This window comes from Echinops telfairi, unplaced genomic scaffold, assembly GCF_000313985.2.
Source record: "Echinops telfairi isolate 266 unplaced genomic scaffold, ASM31398v2 ScPeMD7_8;HRSCAF=38, whole genome shotgun sequence".
Taxonomy (NCBI): domain Eukaryota; kingdom Metazoa; phylum Chordata; class Mammalia; order Afrosoricida; family Tenrecidae; genus Echinops; species Echinops telfairi.
In genome coordinates, this window is record NW_022103905.1 from 1724296 (window position 1) to 1742424 (window position 18129).

Consider the following 18129-nt stretch of genomic DNA (forward strand, 5'->3'; position numbering starts at 1 on the left):
ATGTCGGGGGTTTAAGTGGAGAGAAAATGTTTTGAGAATGATGAGGGCAATAAATGTATAAATGCACTTTACACAATTGATGTGTGTATGGATTATGGTAAGAGTTGTATGAGCCCCTAATAAAATGATTTAAAAAAAAGAATGCCTTCAGGACCTGTACCATAAACTACGAGATGTAGGACATCTGAGACCCCAAAGCAATATGGGTCATCCTCACGTACAAAGCAGTTAAGTTCTCATGTATAATAATCATGTGACTCCACAAAACACGGGAGGAAAGGCGGCAACCAGTGGTAGCAGCAATAGAAAGGCTTTATAAATATGCCTAAGGTTAACATGAAGACACAGTGAAATTAATAGATAATCAATGCTTCTATTGTATCCTAAGTATTCCCAGCATGAGAAAAAAAGCTTTTAAAATGTTTTCACCTGGCAATATGAAATGCAATCGTATAGCAGAAACGTATAAAATGTATGAGCATGGCTTACCGTGTAGGTGCTGGATTTTGCTCTTCCACAGCATGTGGGTCCTTACTGGTCTCTCCTACCATGGGGACTTCCCTGCTGGGAAATCCTGTCACAGGGATTTCCTCATTGGAGTGTTCTCCATGTTTCACTGTTTGAAGTTTTAGAAGACAGAAAATTTTTAATTTTTCAAAGTATGAAAAGCAGTCCCAAAACTTTTAAAAGAAAAAGATTACAATACAAAGAAGTCCAATCTGAAAGTGCATGTAGGCATCATCCCAAAAAGGAAGGTAATAGCCTATTTAAAAAAAAATCCCTCAATCTGAAATAAGTGACAAGTAGTAAAATCAAGCAATTCTGCTGCCAGTACTGCATAGCTCACTAGATTACCATACATGCTTGTGTATAAGCCGAGTTTTTCAGCACATTTTTAATGTAGTTTTTGTGGTAAAATTAGGTGCCGTGGCTGATATTCGGGTCGGCTCATACTCAAGTATATACGGTAACTTAAATTATATAAATTTATGATAGTTATCAAGGAAAAAACTACTACCTCTGGAATAGGAAAAAACATTCATAAAACATGTTCCACACCATTGTCAGCATCCATGTCAGGTGGCCTGGCATGAGCAGAGTCAGAGGGTACTGGCAGTTCATGCTCTTTGTCCACTTCATATGGCGCTGTATGCTCTTCAACATCCTGGCTCTGGGACAGTTCCAAAACTCCAAAGCCCAATTGTGATGAAGCAGGATCTAGGGCCAAAACCTCAAGAACTTAGGTATCACACCACAAAATCATATAATGTGCGAGCTGCTGTTAAATGTATAAGGGTCATGCTAAGTCCTCATGGTAAAGTCGTGCCCCTCAAATCTTTCAAAAGAAAATCAAGAAAAAAAGAAAAAGAAAATCAAGAATAAAAGCATTAAAAATGGAGAATAATGTGTAATGAACAAAAAATTATGCCCTATATATTCCAAGCACTTCACAGTGGTAGGCTACTATTAACTTTCTGAAGCTATACATCAACCGTACACACAAACACACTCACAGAGCAATTCAGACTGTACTTCCTCACTAAAAAAACATACCTCCTAAAACTACAAAGGGGCTTCAAAAAGTTCATGGACTTCCTCCTCCCTTTGGGGGCATTTACTAAGTCACTCTTGCCAGACTCTGTAGTGATGCCAAGAACTATGAATCCCAGCCCCACTTTAGAGATGGAAAATGAGGGGGGGAGGGAAAACAAGTGGAGCTGATACCAAGGGCTCAAGTAGAAAGAAAATGTTTTGAAAATGATGGCAACATATGTACCAATGTTCTTGATACAACTGATGTACGGATTTTTGTAAGAGCTTTAAGAACCCCCAATCAAATGATTTAAGAAAAAAAAAATTTATGTTCATGGAAAAATGAATTAAAAGATAATGGAATTTCCCCAGAACTTTTTGAAGAGCCCACATATTTGAAAAACAAATGAATGCAGAAGGTGGGAGAGTCAATATGCAGAAATACCCAATGAGCTACAAATTCCTAAATACCAAGTTTGGAAGAATTCCTAGCAAAAATTTAAATAATTACTCTCAACTTAAAGTACTTAAAGAGAAAATAAACTTAAAAGAAAAACAGAAATGTAGACTTCTACAGGAACAGCTTAGAGGAAGTTAGAACGCTCTACTATCCTAAAAAAGGTGCAAGGTTACCTTCGTCACCTATGGCAGGTGGAGGACTGTGAGTATCTTCCTCCTGCTCTTCCACCCCTTCTTCTTTCTTCTCTTCGCCCACAAGACTAGATTCCACCGACATTTCCAGAACACTGTACAGCAGAACACAATCAAGGATCCCACATAGGTTGAGAAACTTTATTCAAAGTACTCTCTGAAGTTTATTTGGCTTCCCCACACCCTAACCAAGTTTGAATAGCTCACCCCTTTAGTGGCAATACCATGGCAGTGGGCCATCGGGTCACTATGAGTCGAAACTGACTTAAAAGGAATAAGTTTGGAAAAAATAAGTGTCCAGCCACCAACGTTTATAATCTGTACAAATCAGCAATCCATACCTTTTGGTATAAATAACTATCATATATGGTACACTTTTTTCCTCAACAATGTTTTAAGTTCTACACCATTGGCTAAAGTAATGATAATATTAGTAGGTTGGGAGAAAAGGTGGGGTGGGTGGGATGGGCTAACAATGAGTACAAGAACAAAGGTGTTCTAAAACTGATGGTGGTGGTGATTACACAACTCTTCTTAATATGACAACTTTTAAAATGTGTATGTGAATTACCTGCCAATAAAATTGTTTTCTAAAAAAGCAACAAGTCTGCCTTCTTTTTCTAAACACTAGGTTTATGGGACATGTCATTTGGGCCCCTTTCCATTTCCTCAACAAAAATTACAGAAACAGTTTACATTTATCTCCTACCACTTATGCTTATTTTTGCCCCTTTAATGAGACAAAAATATGACCACATTCATTTTCTTGTAAGCCTTCAAATCTTGAAATTCTCTGTGTGGTATACCAATCTCTACAGATATGTCAATTTTACATGAATATAAATCGAGTGTTAATTCCAGTAAATCAGTTTCATTCATAAAAGCATTACTTTAGCAGCAAAATAAAGGTAGTCAAAAGGTTCTTAGAAAACTAAATTGCGTCCAGCTATCAGATAAAGGCTTGTCTCCAAACAAGTCGCCATCTAAGTGAGATGTCAACTGAGTCCACATGGAAGAAGCAAACCATCATCAAGTCACCAAAGGATTGTAAATCACATAATCCAAAGTCAAAGGAGGGATTAGTATCTGAGCCTAAATTGTGAGATCAGGTTTGCAGAGGCTAGAGAACACAGTGGGAGCCCAAAATACATTTGTGCAAACTACCTAAGAAATAAGCCTCCAGTGATCTCCCTCTATCCACCATAATTGAGGGATAGATGTTTTATATCATAGGGGTCACCCTCTTGAAGTTGTATTATATGTTTTTCTGTTTTTCGGTATATGAACCCCAGTATTGGGGGTAGGTAAAGGGGGTGGGGGGAGCATTTAGTGTGCGTGGGAGGGGGGAAGGGGTAAAAGGGAGACAATGTCAAGGAGTCCAGGAAGGAAAACAATGTTCGAAAACTGATTGTAGTAGCAAATATACAATAGCGCTTGACATGATTGAACTATACAATGTGCATGGGGGAGAGGGGAGGAGGGAGGGGGAGGGGAAAAAAGGAAAATGAGCTGATTCCGGGAACCCAAGAGGAAAGCGAATTTTGGGAATAATGAGGGCAACAAATGTATAGATGTGTTTTACACAATTGATCTATGTATTGTGATGAATTGTATGAGCCCCAATAAATTGATAAAAAAAAAAAAAGAACTATGCAATGACATATGTATGAACTCCCAATCAAAAATGAATTTTTAAAAAAGGTCTCAGAAAGTAAACATCCCTGGGGGATGGACAACAGAAAAGTGGGTGAAGGGAGACGTCGGACAGTGTAAGACATGACAAAATAATAATTTACAAATTTATCAAGGGTTCATGAGGGAGAGGGGCAGGGAGGGAGAGGAAAAAATAAGGAGCTGATACCAAGGGCTCAAGTAGAAAGCAAATGTTTTGAGAATGAGGGCAACAAATGTACAATTGTGCTTGACACAGTGGCTGTATGTATGGATTGTGATAAGAGTTGTACGAGCCCCCATATAATGATAAAAAAAGTAAACATCAAAAACAAATAATACTGACAAACCTAAGTGACTCTTAATAATACGTCAAACCCAGTATCTCAAATGTTGTATAATATCAAATAGTATAAGTTTTATATATAGTATCACACAGTCTCATTTATAAGCTAATAGTGTATATAAGTATGTTGTTAAGTCAGTTGTTTTCTAAAGAAAATGTGGTTTCATTCATGTGTCAATTTGACGCATGTCCATAGAGATAGGTATATAAGAAATGTCTATAAAAAAATCTAGTGTTAAAGAATGTCTGTAGAAGCCCTGGGTGGTGCAAATAGTTAATGTTATCAGCTGCTATCTAAAACGTTCAGCAGTTCTAGTCCACCTAGAGGCTCACAGGTAGAAAGGTCTGGCAACCTACTTCTAAAAAGTCTTCAGTAAAAACCCTAAGGAACACACATGGGGTGGCCACAAGCCAAAACCCCAGGGCAATTGGTTGTTTGTATTTATAACTTAGTTTCAAATGATTCAGCCCCCCTAAGAAATAAATATAAATACACACAAATATACACACATCAACAAGTATGTATATATAAGGGGTAAGGACAGCTGTGTACTGTTCTTTCTTCAGTGGATTTAAACTTTTAAAGTTAAAAAACTAGGGAAAATATTAAGAATTTTAATCGTCATGGAAACATACTCATTGTTAAACAAAAAGATTAGCAAATAAGCTTTTACTTTCCACATGTTGTCAACTATGTCAATCAAATGTACCCAAAAAAAGGGGAGGGGGGAAAATAAACCAAAATGTTTATAACAACTGGCCTCTGGGTGGCAGAATAATAGATGTAACACTTTTTACTTCCTTATGATTTTCTATACATTGATTATTTCATACAAAGACCCATAAATATCACTAATTAGCACAAGAGATAAAAACATACATTTGGAAAGTTAGGACTATGATCTAAGGACAAGTAAAGATTGACACACATGTAAAACAAATATGACAAGCGGTAAAGAGCAGTGAACTGCATAAACCCCGGCAGGCTGGGGCTTCTCGGGTTCTGCTGGTGGCTCCTCATCCTGTGCCTACTTCTGAGTGCTCGGGCCCTCACAGCAGTCCTTGGGCCTCTCTTCCTGCTACCCAGGGGACGGAGATCTCCTCCGACCCAAGGTTCTGAACCATCCACAGCCTATGACTCTGCCATTTAAATCTCCAGCCCTGACATTTCCCCTGAGCTCCTCACTTGCAATTTCCTCAATAGTTCTACTTGGCTTGACCCAAAAGCAAGTGTGATCTTAACCTGTGATCTAAAATTGAACTGTATTTCCTGCAGTCTTAGTCTTTTCCGTCTCAATTAACAGCAAATCCAATCTTTTACTTGTTCATAAAGAAACCTACTCCTTGTTACCTTCTTCTTTTCTCTCATACTCCACATCTGAGCCATCTTCAAAGCCTATTTTCAAAAAGATTCAGAGTCCCACCACTCCTTATTCACTAACATCCAGCCAAACTACATTTCTCCAATTTCCCAGGTACATTCCTCTCGCAAGACCGTTACACTCTCTGCTCTCGCTCCATATTGCACTTATCCCAAGTAACAGTAAGAGCACACAGTCACTTTAGATTTATAATCAAGTTCCACATCAGCGAAGGATTCCCTAACCACGCTAGGCCTGCAACTCCTCTGCCCCTCCCTGTGCCCCTCCCTGCTTTATCTTTCGCTTTAGTCAGTATTAACATACTACATATTTTACTTATTTATCACGCATTGCTAAAGAATGCAAGTAAACTCCATAACAGGTTAGGAATTTTATTTCTTCTGATTATTATATACTACCCATACCCAAAACTGTGCATGGTATATAGTAAGTATTCATTATTCAAAGAATAAGTAGGTGAAGAAGCAGCAACTTGATATAAGTAAAATTATAAACAAAAAGTGGCTTTGTTACTAAACTCTTCAATGTCTAAAGCTAATGATTAAAAAAAAAAGCTTAAATATATTAGAGATACAAAAGTAGCCAGAAGTACTAAAATATTTGTTAACAAAAACTAAGAATCTTAGTATGTCTGAGGTAAATCCTTTCTCTTTCATTGGCAGAACTGAATTATCTTATGTGTGATAAAACAGATTACACCAGCATTACTTAGTTTTATAATCACACTAAAGCTAAGGCAATAATAATCTTGCAAGAACATAAACACTTAAAAGAGAGGAAGGGTCCTTTGCTTTTCCTTATTTAAAAAAAAATCACAAAAACAAACCCGCTGCAATGGAGTTGACTAACACAGCAACCCTGCACAGGGTTTCTGAGGCGGTAACAGTCAGTCTCAACTTCTGAGAAGCAGCTGGTGGATTTGAAACACCAACCTTGAGCTTAGCAGTCCAATGCTTACCCAACAGTGTCACCAGGGTCTTTGCTTTGCCTTATTACACACACTTTAAAAATACTGTGTCTCTCTGTTGAAGTATTCCCTAGAGTACATCACAACTGAACCCTTACAGGGACGGCCCTGTGAAGAGGCTGACAAGGTAAGCTGGAAAGTGGGAGAAAACATCTGCATACCATGTGAGAGGCTTTAAAATGTGGGGAAATAGAATGAAAGATAACGGCATTTTTGCCCAGACCTTTTATGTTTGTGAAAAGCCTCCTTAGAAGACTCACAAAGTACTAGTGTCTGGAATATATCAAGAACCCTCAAAACTCAACAGAAACAGAAGACAGTAATCCATTTAGAAACTATGAAAAAAACAAAATCAGATATTTCACATAAGAGTAGACGGAGGGCAAAGAAGCACATGAAAAGATGTTTAACATCATTAGTCACTCCAGAATTGAAAAATTAAAAACAAATGCGATACCACTACATACCTATAGAAGTGGCTAAAATTAAAAAGTGCAGTACCCAATGCTGGCAAGTATGAGGAGAAATTAAATCACTGGCTCTTTGCTGTAAAATGGAACAGACACTCTAGAAAACAGCCTGACAGTTTCTTAAAAAAAAAAAAAATTGACATGAAATTACCATACAACTGAGAAATTGTACACCATGGCATTCAGCTCACACAAAAGGTGTATGTTTATACAAAAACCTATACACCAATGTTCATATCAGTTTTATTTATAATAGCCAAAATTCATAATCAACCCAGATTTTGTCCAACAAGTAAATGATCAAACAAACTATGGTACATCCATACAATGGAATACTATACAGCAGTAAAAAGGAATGACAGAAACACACATCACTCAAGAATTAAGTGAGTGGAAAAAGCCAGCCCCAAAAGGTTAGATACTATATGATTCAATTATTATTGCCACGTGCCTGAATTGACAAATTTTGCAAATATAAGACAGAACAGTCATTTCCAGGGGTGCAGATATATAACTATAAAAAGGCAACACTAGGGATCCTTGGGGTATTGGAATTATTCTGTAGCTTCACTATAGTTTTGTGTGCATGAACCTACATGGTCATAAAATTGAGTAAAACTTAACATATATACACACACACACACGAAGGGTCCAAATAATACTGGGAAATCTGTATATACTGGTAGGGCCACTATATATACTAAGTCTAATGAAATTTACCATTGAAGAAAACTGGGCAAAATATACAAAGAATCCCTGTACTATTTCTCACAGCTGCATGTGACCATGCAACTATTTAAACTTATTTATTTTTAAGTTTAATGTAGAAATAAAACGTACATCTCTATTTCTTCATTATTATTTTAGGGACACTCATGTTGAGGACCATCAGCTTATATCAATCAATACAACATTAGAGAAGGTAGGAAGATTTGGTTTTAGAATATTAAGCAACAGAAAAAGTTTCACAAGCTAACAGGTTTCTCAAATTCTCTGCATTCATGAATAAAGAAAACTTACAAGTTAAGATGGAAAACCCTGAATAAACTTATATACCGTACATGTATTTTAAAGAGCTTTCATTCTTTGGAGTCAATGTAAATTATTTCCAGCTTCATGGCCACTGCTCATGTAGTTCCTTCTGTCTAGAAAGCTCCTACTTCTCTCGTCCATCAACTCCATAGTTAATTCATAGTTATCATGTAGACGCATTCTCAAAGGTTTTCCTTGATCCCATATTAGTATATATACTAATAAATTAATTTTTCCCACATGGCAAGGATTTTATTTATAATTGAAGAACTATTTATGCACATGCTTCATTGAACATCTGTCTCTTCTACTAAGCTGTAAGCTCTGTGATGGTAAAGCTCCTTTCAGGCACCAGCTATAGTGCTTGTACATTTATCTAATGTCAAACTCATTGCCTTCAAATTGATTCCAACTCACAGCAACCCTGCAAGGCAGGCAGAACTGCCCCATGGCATTTCCAAACTGCCATCTTTACAGAAGCAAAATGTCACACCTTTCTCCCAGTGGTGGTGAGCTTGAACTGTTGACCTTTGGGTTCGCAGCCAAAAATTTTACCACTGCACCCCCAGGGCTCCTTTTATTAAGCACAGGCATTCGATGCTTTAATTTAATTTAATTTAATTTTTGTTCAGTTTTAATTTTATTTTTAAAGAAAAGAAGAGAAGCACATTGATGCAGAAAGAAAGAAGAAAAAAAAACTGGAGACTCAGTGTCAGGATTGGCCCGGACTGATCCCATGACACCAAGACACTAAACTAAAGCAGAGCAATGTGGGGAGCAGAGCAGGGAACTCCAGAGAGAGTGCAAAGGATAGGCTCGGGGGCCAGAGCGAGGCACCCCATCGGACTTGACTGGAGGACATGCCTAGAGGTCAAAAATCAGACCTTGATCTATTTCCAGTTTTTTCTCTTTTTAAAAAATTTTTTTTCTTTTTTTTTTTAATTAAGTTATTCTCTTATGGGTCATTGGTTTCTTTTTTGTTGTGATCATTGTGTTCTCTTTTGTCGCTTTGTCTTGCTTTGCCTTGTTTTTTGGTGCATATTATTATCTCTGCAGATCTATCTAGATAAGATAGGCTGCATGAACAGTCTGCAGGAGAAAACAGCAGAACCAATAGTTCCAGGGGGACATGGGAGAGGGGGAGGCGGGGGCAAGGAGGTGGTGTTGACCAACCCAGGAACAAGGGAGCAACAAGTGATCCAAAATTAATGGCAAGGAGGGTGTGAGAGGCCTGGTAGGGATTCAGCAAGGGCAATGTACCAAGAGAAATTACTGAAACCCAAATGAAGGCTGAGCATGAGAGTGGGACAAGAGGAAAATAAAATGAAATAAGAGGAAAGAACTAGGAGACAAAGGGTATTTATATGTGGTGAAGAAAGCTCATGGTGCCCAGCTATCAAAAGATATAGCGTCTGGAGTCTTAAAGGCTAGAAGATAAACAAGCAGCCATCTAGCTGAGAAACAACAAAGCCCATATGGAAGAAGCACACCAGCCTGTGTGGCCACGAGGTGTAGAAGGGACCAAGTATCAGACATCAAAGAACAAAAAATCCTATCAGTGGGTGCCCACCTTCCCGATATGATCACCGAAGACAAATGTGCGCATAAGGAAATGTGGTGAAAAAAGCTGATGGTTCCCAGCTATCAAAAGATACAGCATCTGGGATCTTAAGGGCCACATGAAAGAAGCACACCAGCCTGTGTGAACACGAGGTGTCGAAGGGATCAGGGATCAGGCATCAAAGAACAAAAAATCATATCATTGTAAATGAGGGTGAGTGCAGAGTGGAGACCCAAAGTCCATCTGTAGGCAACTGGACACCCCCTTACTGATGGGTTGCGGGGAGAAGACGAGCAGTCAGGGTACAGGGTAGCAACGATGAAACATACAACTTTCCTCTAGTTCTTAAATGCTTCCTCCCCCCACTATCATGATCCCAATTCTACCCTACAAATCTGGCTAGACTAGAGGATGTACATTGGTCCAGATAGGAACTGGAAATGCAGGGAATCCAGGACAGATGACCCCTTCAGGACCAGTGGTAAGAGTGGCGATACCTGGAGGGTGGAGGGAAGGTGGGGTAGAAAGGGGAAACTGAGTACAAGAATCTACATATAACCTCCTCCCTGGGGGATAGACAACAGAAAAGTGGGTGAAGGGAGACATCAGACAGTGTAAGATATGACAAAATACTAATAATTTGTAAATTATGGAGGGTTCATGAGGGAGGGGATCAGGAGGAGGGAGGGGAAAAATGAGGAGCTGTTATTAGGGGCTCAAGTGGAAAGCAAGTGTTTTGAGAATGGCGATGGCAACGAACGTACAGATGTGCTCGACACGGTGGATGCTTGTATGAATTGTGATATGAACTGTACTACTCCTAAAGGCCAACAAACGATCCTTGAACTAAAAAAAAAAAAAGAATTGTACGAGCCCCCAGTAAAATGATTTTTTAAAAATTACAATGTAGAACTATATTATAATAAAGCAGTATAACTTCATTTAAAAAAAAAAAAAGAAGAAAATTCTCAAACAGCGCTACTTCATTCACAGTGAGAGGTACACATACTTCCAACCTCCCACTGATTCAAATGAGAGAGCTGGGTGACAGATAAACATAGATCATTCTCTCACATATTTCTAAAGAATTATCATATGTAAACTTAAATTATCATATACCTACAAGCAAACATGGTAACACAGGTGAGTGAAGTAACTGGATGTAAGAACAAAAGCACACACATTATGATAAACAATAAAAGAACATCTGGCCTCAATATCCAAATACAATAGCACACTGTAGAAATGACGACAAACCATAACACTCGTGCCCCATCTAAGCAGAGCTGGCTACTACTCACTCACAGTTTCAACCGTTGCAAAAACCAAATAGTAATGGCAAAACTGGAATCCAGGTTTTATGAAAATATATGTTAAATAATTCAAATATATTTTACAATCTTGTATAGGTCAAATAAAATCTACCTACAGACCAAAATGGCCCTACCAATTTGCAGATTATTCTAATATATTCATTTTACATAATGATTTGCAATAAATATTATATCAAAATATACAAGGCTTAAAAGAGTTCATGGGAAAATGGAACTAAAAGCTAATGGAAATTTTTCCATAAACTTTTTGAAGCTTGCTTGTAGAATGCCAAAGAACAAAAAACACTGATTTGATATTAAGTATAGTCTTTAACCACACCTTCAAGCTAACATTCTCCTATCACCCCTTTGTACCTCCAAGATTTTTTAAGCTGTTTTTCTTTGATCTTTGGAAAAGTCAGACAGGAAACTTTGAGAAGCACTGGGTAGTTAAAAAAGAAAGAAGCATTTGAATCAAGTCCAAAGCGTGGCTGTCACTTACTAGCAATGCATTCTAGGGCAAGTCACTTCACTCACCATCACTTTCCCCTTTGCAAAAACCAGTTGCCATCAAGTCAATTTTGACTCAGGGTGACCCCACATGTGTCAGAGTAGGAGTGTACTACACAGGGTTTTCCAAGGCTGATTTTTTGAAAGCAGATTCCCTAGGTCTATCTTAGGCACCTACGTAGACTCAAACCTTCAACCTTTTGGTTATCAGCTGAGTACACTATCACTGGACTCTCTATAATAAGAATACCATGTCTTTATTGTATAGCCACGTTGAGATAGCATTAAGTAATAGTATAATACCAAACATCCAATATAGTGTCTAAGATGAATTCAAAAAGTGTACTTTGTAAAGAAACTTAAAAGGGCAGAGAAACTCAAATACTTATTCTACTCTCCTATAGGGCCGTTCACTCTAATCGACAGTGCTTTTGTTGCTGTTGTTGGGTTTTGGTAGAGATAAATAGCAAAAGCAAACCCATTCCCATAGGGTAATTTTCCAGTGACCCTGTAGGAGAGTAGAACTGCCCCATGAGGTTTCCAAGACTGACAATCTACACAGCAGCAGAATGTCACCTCTTTCTCCTGCATGGCTGCTGCCTCAAACTGCCAACCAGACCTTTCCATGAGGAACCAAGCTCCTAACCACTGAGTCTCCAGGGCACATAAGAAAGGGTTGAATACTGTTTAGGAATGAATTACACATTCTGCATCTCAAACTGATGAGGGGCTTTACTTGACAGACAGAAAGCATGCCTAAGTGAGTTGATGCCGACTCCTAACAACCCTACAGGTCTTTGCATCAAAGACCCAGAGCAAAAATCATAATATGAATGGGGGGGGGGGGAGTGTGCAGTGGAAGCCCAAAGGCAATCTGTAAGCAATTGGACATCCCCTTACAGAAGGGTTGTGGGGAGAAGACAGACCAGTCAGGGTACAGTATAGCACCAATGACACATACAGCTTTCCTCTAGTTCTTTAATGCTTGCTCCCCACCCCACCACCCCACCCCTGCCCCACTAACATGACCCTAATTCTACCTTACAAATCTGGCTAGACCAGAGCATATACATGAGTACAGATAAAGAGCTGGAAACACAGGGAATACAGGACAGATAAACTCCTCGGGACCAATATTGAGAGCAGCCATACTAGGAGGGGAAGGGGAAGGGGAAGGGGGCGGGGAAGAACTGATATCACAATGACCTAACTATAACCCCCTCCCAAGGGGATGGACAATAGGCAAGGGGGTAAAGGGAAACATCGGGCAGTGCAAGACATGAAAAAATAATTTCTAAATGACCAAGGGTTCATGCGGGAGGGAGGGAGGAAGGGGGAGGGAGGGTGAAAAATGAGGAGCTGATACCAAAGACTCAAGTAGAAAGAAAATGCTTTGAAAACGATGATGGCAACATATGTACAGATGTGCTCGACACAATGGATATATGTATGGATTGTGATATGAGTTGTACGAGCCCCCAATAAAATGATTTTTGAAAAAAACAAAACCCTATAGGACAGGGTAGAACTGCCCATGGGTTTCTGAGAAACCGAAACTCTTCACAGGAGCAGAAAGCCTCATCTTTCTCCTGGGGAGCCGCTGGTGGTTTCAAACTAGGCCACCAGGCGCCTCTTGATTTTTGATAATCCACCTAAATATTTATTACCAATAAAAGCATTTATATAATTGGTTAAACTAATCCAAACATAAATAAGCTATCAATATACAAAAAGGCAAAATATGAACAAAAGGCTTTATTCAGAGAATTTATGCCAGAATAAAATAGAAGCAGAGAGGAAGTCGTATAGAAAGTACCAATGAAGATTACTTTTCTTTCACAATGCAGACGCTGTATCACAATTGCAATGTAAGTGTAAAAGTATCTTCACAAAGCTTATTAGTAGTACAATTAAATGGAGTAATCCAGTGGTACTAAAAATAAAACCTAACAATCCTTAAACCCCCCTCCTCTCTAATTCACAAAAATGATTCCCTTTATCCTGGACATGAGGCAACAGGTACAGATCACTAATAAATATAAGCAATTTCTCTAAAACATCAGCATACCTGCTTGTCCTATTTGGCTGAGGCAACTGTTCAATGACCTGACTAATGGAACCACATGTGTCCAGATGAGAAGAATCCGTAGGCTCTGGAAAAATAACTGGATGTGAGCACACACACAAAAAGAAACATTAACATTTACCATGAAACTTTAATACAAAATCGTAAATGTAGACAATACCAAAGTACTCAGCTACGTTAGAGCTTGATCAACGTTTTGACTGCCTACTAATGCACCTAGATATGACACTAGCCTTCCTTAGGTATATTAACCACAACCACAGCCAGCTTCAACATGAACACCTGACAATGAAAAAGGCACTGACGGCTCTTTAAAGACCTCACCTGAAGGCTTGCTTTCTTTCAAATGCTCATTCAACCCACTATTAGTGTCTCCTTGTTCTCCTCCAGCTGTCTGTTCAGGATTGGACACAGCATCCTAAACAATGCACATTAAGTAAACTCCATTATATACAAGATAGTCTCAAACATGACAGAAGTCTTGTGAACATGATGACACTCTCTCTCTACCCAACTTTATACAAAAGATAGTGCTCTCCTAAATGCTTATGTCTGCTGGTTGGTCTAGATTGGACGGGAAAAAAAGAAACGTGCCCAAACAAGGCAGGACTCACCAGCACAGGATTCTCTTTGTGCGTCTGTAGATTAGGAAGATGCCTGGCTAACACACTGAAGTGAGAAACAGAATCATCTTCTAGAACCTGACTTTCAGGCTGAGAATCTTCAATTATCAGGCAGGGAGTATCTTGCTGAGAGAAATCGGAATCCAAATGACTTCCAGTGGGGTCCATCTGCTCCCCTGGAACGGGATAACAAAAGCTCAGTGCTGAGCGACCCTATGGGCCTGCATGGAGCGGAAGTAGAAGACCTGGGAAAGGGGGCAAGTCCAGGGCTCCTCAAATTTGAACATTGTGTTTAAAATCGCTGCAAGCGCTTACTTACCACCCTTAGGATAGCTGCGTTTCCTCGTTATTTACACTCAGCTTGCCTGTCCCTCCCTCCCCCTTCTTTTCCATCATCTTCACGTAAGCACCCCTTCCTAACCTTTTCTTTCCCCGCACCTTTTCCTAACCCCCACAACTCTCCCGAGGTCCTTCGGCCGCCTCTCCCGACCCCAAAAAGCTGCTTTATAACCTCTGGTCTCCAGATTCCTTGTGGCCCTTCCTACACGCTTCCTCCAGACCACCCCAGCCTTCCTAGCTACGGCTACCCCACCCCCTCCTCAGGTCCCTCCAACCCCTTCCCCGTCACGGCCGCCATGCTTGCCACCCCGCCCCCTCCGGCCAGCTACCTCTTCAGACACGACACACTTGCCCTTAGAGCCGACCTTGCCCCACTTTTCACCAAATCGTACCAGGCATCCCGGCGGGAAGTCCCTCGAGCTTAAGCTAGAGGTTCGCGCGCTCTCCCCAGCTCCCTCCAGCTCGCTCCCAGGTCGTCGCTGCCTCTACCGCCGCCACCAGCCGCGAACTCCCCCTTTTCCCGTTTCGTCACGCAATCTCGGATCACCCATTCGCTGCTGCTGCCCGCCACTCATAAATCCCTATATGTGATTGGTGGTTGAGGCTGAGTGCCCCGCCCCACGCAAGAAAAAGCACGGCGGCGCGTTTCCATGGCAGCATGGACGTTGCAGGCCCTCCCCTCAGTACAGCTACAGAATGACTGTATCCTTGAACCGAAGGGACCTTGAAAGGGTGTGAAATATCTTCCTCGGCCTCTAGAAGCTACTGGATTTACCACTGCTCAGACATGAGACTCTACTGGCTTTCAGTCGTTCATTCGCCTTAAAGCCCCTTTTCCCAGCCCCTTCTGTTGAACAGAAGAGGTACCAGCTTTCTAATAAAAGGGACAAGAAGATTTGGTGAAACCTTGGAGAAAGAGGAGTCCTTGGGGTTTGTATGTGTCAGGCAGCTTCCTTTTTGTGAACTTTTACCTGAATCTAAGGGCCTCACATTACATCTGTCAGTTCTTTTTTTCCTACAGTATCTGATGGTCCCACTACGTCATATTTCTTGGTATTATTTTTTTCATATCCAGTCTGGAATACATTTCAAGCTTCGTGTTTGTTTATAGTTACCCTATTTTTCTTTTTAATTGTTGTAAATTAGGTGAAGACTTAGAGCCAATAATCAGTTTAATATTCAATAATTCATACACATTAAGTTTCATCTCATTAATTGTAATCCCGTCAATGTAACATCACGTGTCCTTCCTCCTTCGGTTTCCGGTTTCCATCCCTCCCTCCTTCCTAACCCTCTGAACTTGGGTAAATGATATCCTTTAGATCTTAAATGGTTGGTTTTTCTTCTTCTTCCCTTTTTTTTTAATAGGATTGTACATTTTATTGGAAACCTTAAATATTCTTTAGACAGAAGACATCTATAACCAGGCTCTTGTATGGCCTACACAGAAACAAGCTTTTTGAATTGGGGGAGGAGAATGCACAGGGCCAGTTGGCTGAAAGGATCCCCTCACGGATGTTCTTCAGCCATTTGATCAGCTTTTGCTACAGCTTCCCCAGTAAGTCCCAACATACAGAAGGCCTGCTCGGGGACATGGTCATTTTCACCTGCCGAAATGCTTTGATGGTCTCCTCCTGGGGCACCAGCTTCCCCATATGGCCAGAGAAGACCTCAGAAACCTGGAATGGCTAAGAGGAAAATCACTGGATTTTCTGTGCCTGGGACACAGTCAACTAGTCTTCCTCAGAAAGTTCTTCCACACCCAGGATAGCAAGGAGATCCTGGAGGGATTTTTAGTCCTGCATGATCTTCTGCACCCCACGGGCGACATCATAATGCTCATTGCCAACAATGCTGGGATCCATGATGCCAGAGGTGGAATCCAGAGGATCCACAGCTGGATAGATGCCCAGCTCAGCGATAGCACGGGACAGCACAGTGGGAGCATCCATATGGGCAAAGGCAGTGGCAGGAGCCGGGTCAGTTAAGTCATCAGTAGTCACGTAGATAGCCCGCACAGAGGGGAATGATCCCTTCTTGGTGGTGGTGATTCTGTACAGCATGGTGCCCATATCAATGGACAGAGTAGGCTGGTAACCCACAACCCAATAAGACTGACACCTCTGAGCCAGCCTGGGTGAAACGAAAGATGTTATCAATAAACAGCAACAGGTCTTGACCTTCTTGGTTTCCGAAGTATTCAGCCACAGTCAGTCCTGTCAAAGCTACGCGGGCACAAGCACCAGGTGGCTTATTCACTTGCCCATACACCAGTGTGAGCTTGGCGGTAGCATCTTTCAAGTTGGTAACACCAGACTCAACCATTTCATGGGATAAGCCATTGCCTTACAAATCCTCTCACCAATGCAGCAAACAACAGATTAACCACCATGGACTTTGGCGACATTGTTGATTAACTCCATGATCAGCACCACCTTGCCAACTCCAACACCACCAAAAAGCCTGATTTTTGCCACCCTTGGCATAGGGAGCCAGCAGATCCACAACCTTGATACCTGCAATTTCTTGCTCAACACTCATCTCCACGAACTCAGGTGCCTCGGCACGAATGGGAGCAAACTGTTTGGTTTTGATGGGCCCTCTCTCATCAATAGGTTCTCCAAGGACATTCCTGATATTCTGCCTAAGGTCTCAGGCCCAACAGGATTTTTTTTTTTTTTTTGGACCAACAGGAAATTTGATGGGTGCACCAGAATCCAGAACTTTCTGGCCTCTGACCAAGCCATCAGTACCATCCATAGTAATGATCCTTACTGTGCTCTCACCCAAATGCTGGGCTACCTCCAAAACTAGCCTGGGGTCGCCGCCTTGCATTTCCAGAGCATTTAGGATGGTGGGGGGTGCGGGGGTAGTCCCTCATCAAACTGGACATCCACCATGGCACCAATGACTGCCACGATGCACAAGGTGGCGGTGCCTGTATTTGGTGAAGAAGTTTGGGCCACATAGACGCTGCCTGGCTGGAGTGCCAGCTGGGCCGCCCTGCAGCAAGAGCTGGGCTTTGGGCAGAGACACCATGGGCTGAGGCCCCAGAGGCCAAGGCAGCAACCAGACAACCCCCAATCCCCACCATGGCGGAGTCTGAGTGGTGACTCAACAGCTGGTTCTTCTAACATGAGGGTGGGCTCAGTTTCAGACATGTAGGATAACCATAGGTCATAGTCTTGGGGATCCCACCAGTCTCTTTTCTGATTTTGAATTCTTTTCATGGAATTGCAGTCCATGGAGACTGCAGCCCTAGCCAGATTTTGTGCTTCCCTTTAAGAGCTTTGAGCACCAGGATTTTCAAATTCAGTGCTGAAGGGAACAGCTGCCAATGCTTCAAAGACCCCTCCAAACCCTGAGGTTCTATTATCCTAATTATGGCGCCAGAGTCTTATAGAGAGAGGGTGTGGCAGCTGGGACGAGGCTCCCTGAGGAATTTTTTTTTTTTTTAGTAAGCACTGGTTGGATTAGAGTGGGACTCTACCCAGAGCAGCTGTCAACTGGGAAAGTACCAAGTATCAAAACCAAACTCATTGCCATCACGTCAATTCCAACTCATAGTGACCCAATAAAACACAGTACAACTGCCGCCATAAAGTTTCCAAGGCTGTAATCTTTTCTTTCTTTCTAATTGTGGTT

At 41.0% G+C, this 18129-nt stretch overlaps 1 protein-coding gene and 1 pseudogene across 5 annotated transcripts in view; both read right to left on the minus strand.

Annotated features, from left to right (window-relative positions):
• TP53BP1 (tumor protein p53 binding protein 1) overlaps positions 1–14965 on the minus strand; it is a 79981-nt gene extending 65016 nt beyond the window's left edge. For 3 of the 5 annotated variants that reach the window (XM_045286420.1, XM_045286421.1, XM_045286418.1), the window contains exons 1-7: positions 14877–14965; positions 14137–14321; positions 13847–13940; positions 13505–13601; positions 2167–2279; positions 1060–1218; positions 490–616 (exon numbers count right to left, since the gene is read on the minus strand). In XM_045286420.1, coding sequence (XP_045142355.1) covers positions 490–616; positions 1060–1218; positions 2167–2279; positions 13505–13601; positions 13847–13940; positions 14137–14321; positions 14877–14883 — 782 coding nt within the window. In that variant the 5' untranslated portion in view covers positions 14884–14965. The remainder of the gene's footprint in view (positions 1–489; positions 617–1059; positions 1219–2166; positions 2280–13504; positions 13602–13846; positions 13941–14136; positions 14322–14876) is intronic. The other 2 variants (XM_045286419.1, XM_045286422.1) reach the window with 2 other exon arrangements.
• A 1028-nt stretch (positions 14966–15993) lies between these two features.
• Positions 15994–17578, minus strand: LOC101649943 (annotated as a pseudogene).
• Positions 17579–18129: the final 551 nt, after the last annotated feature.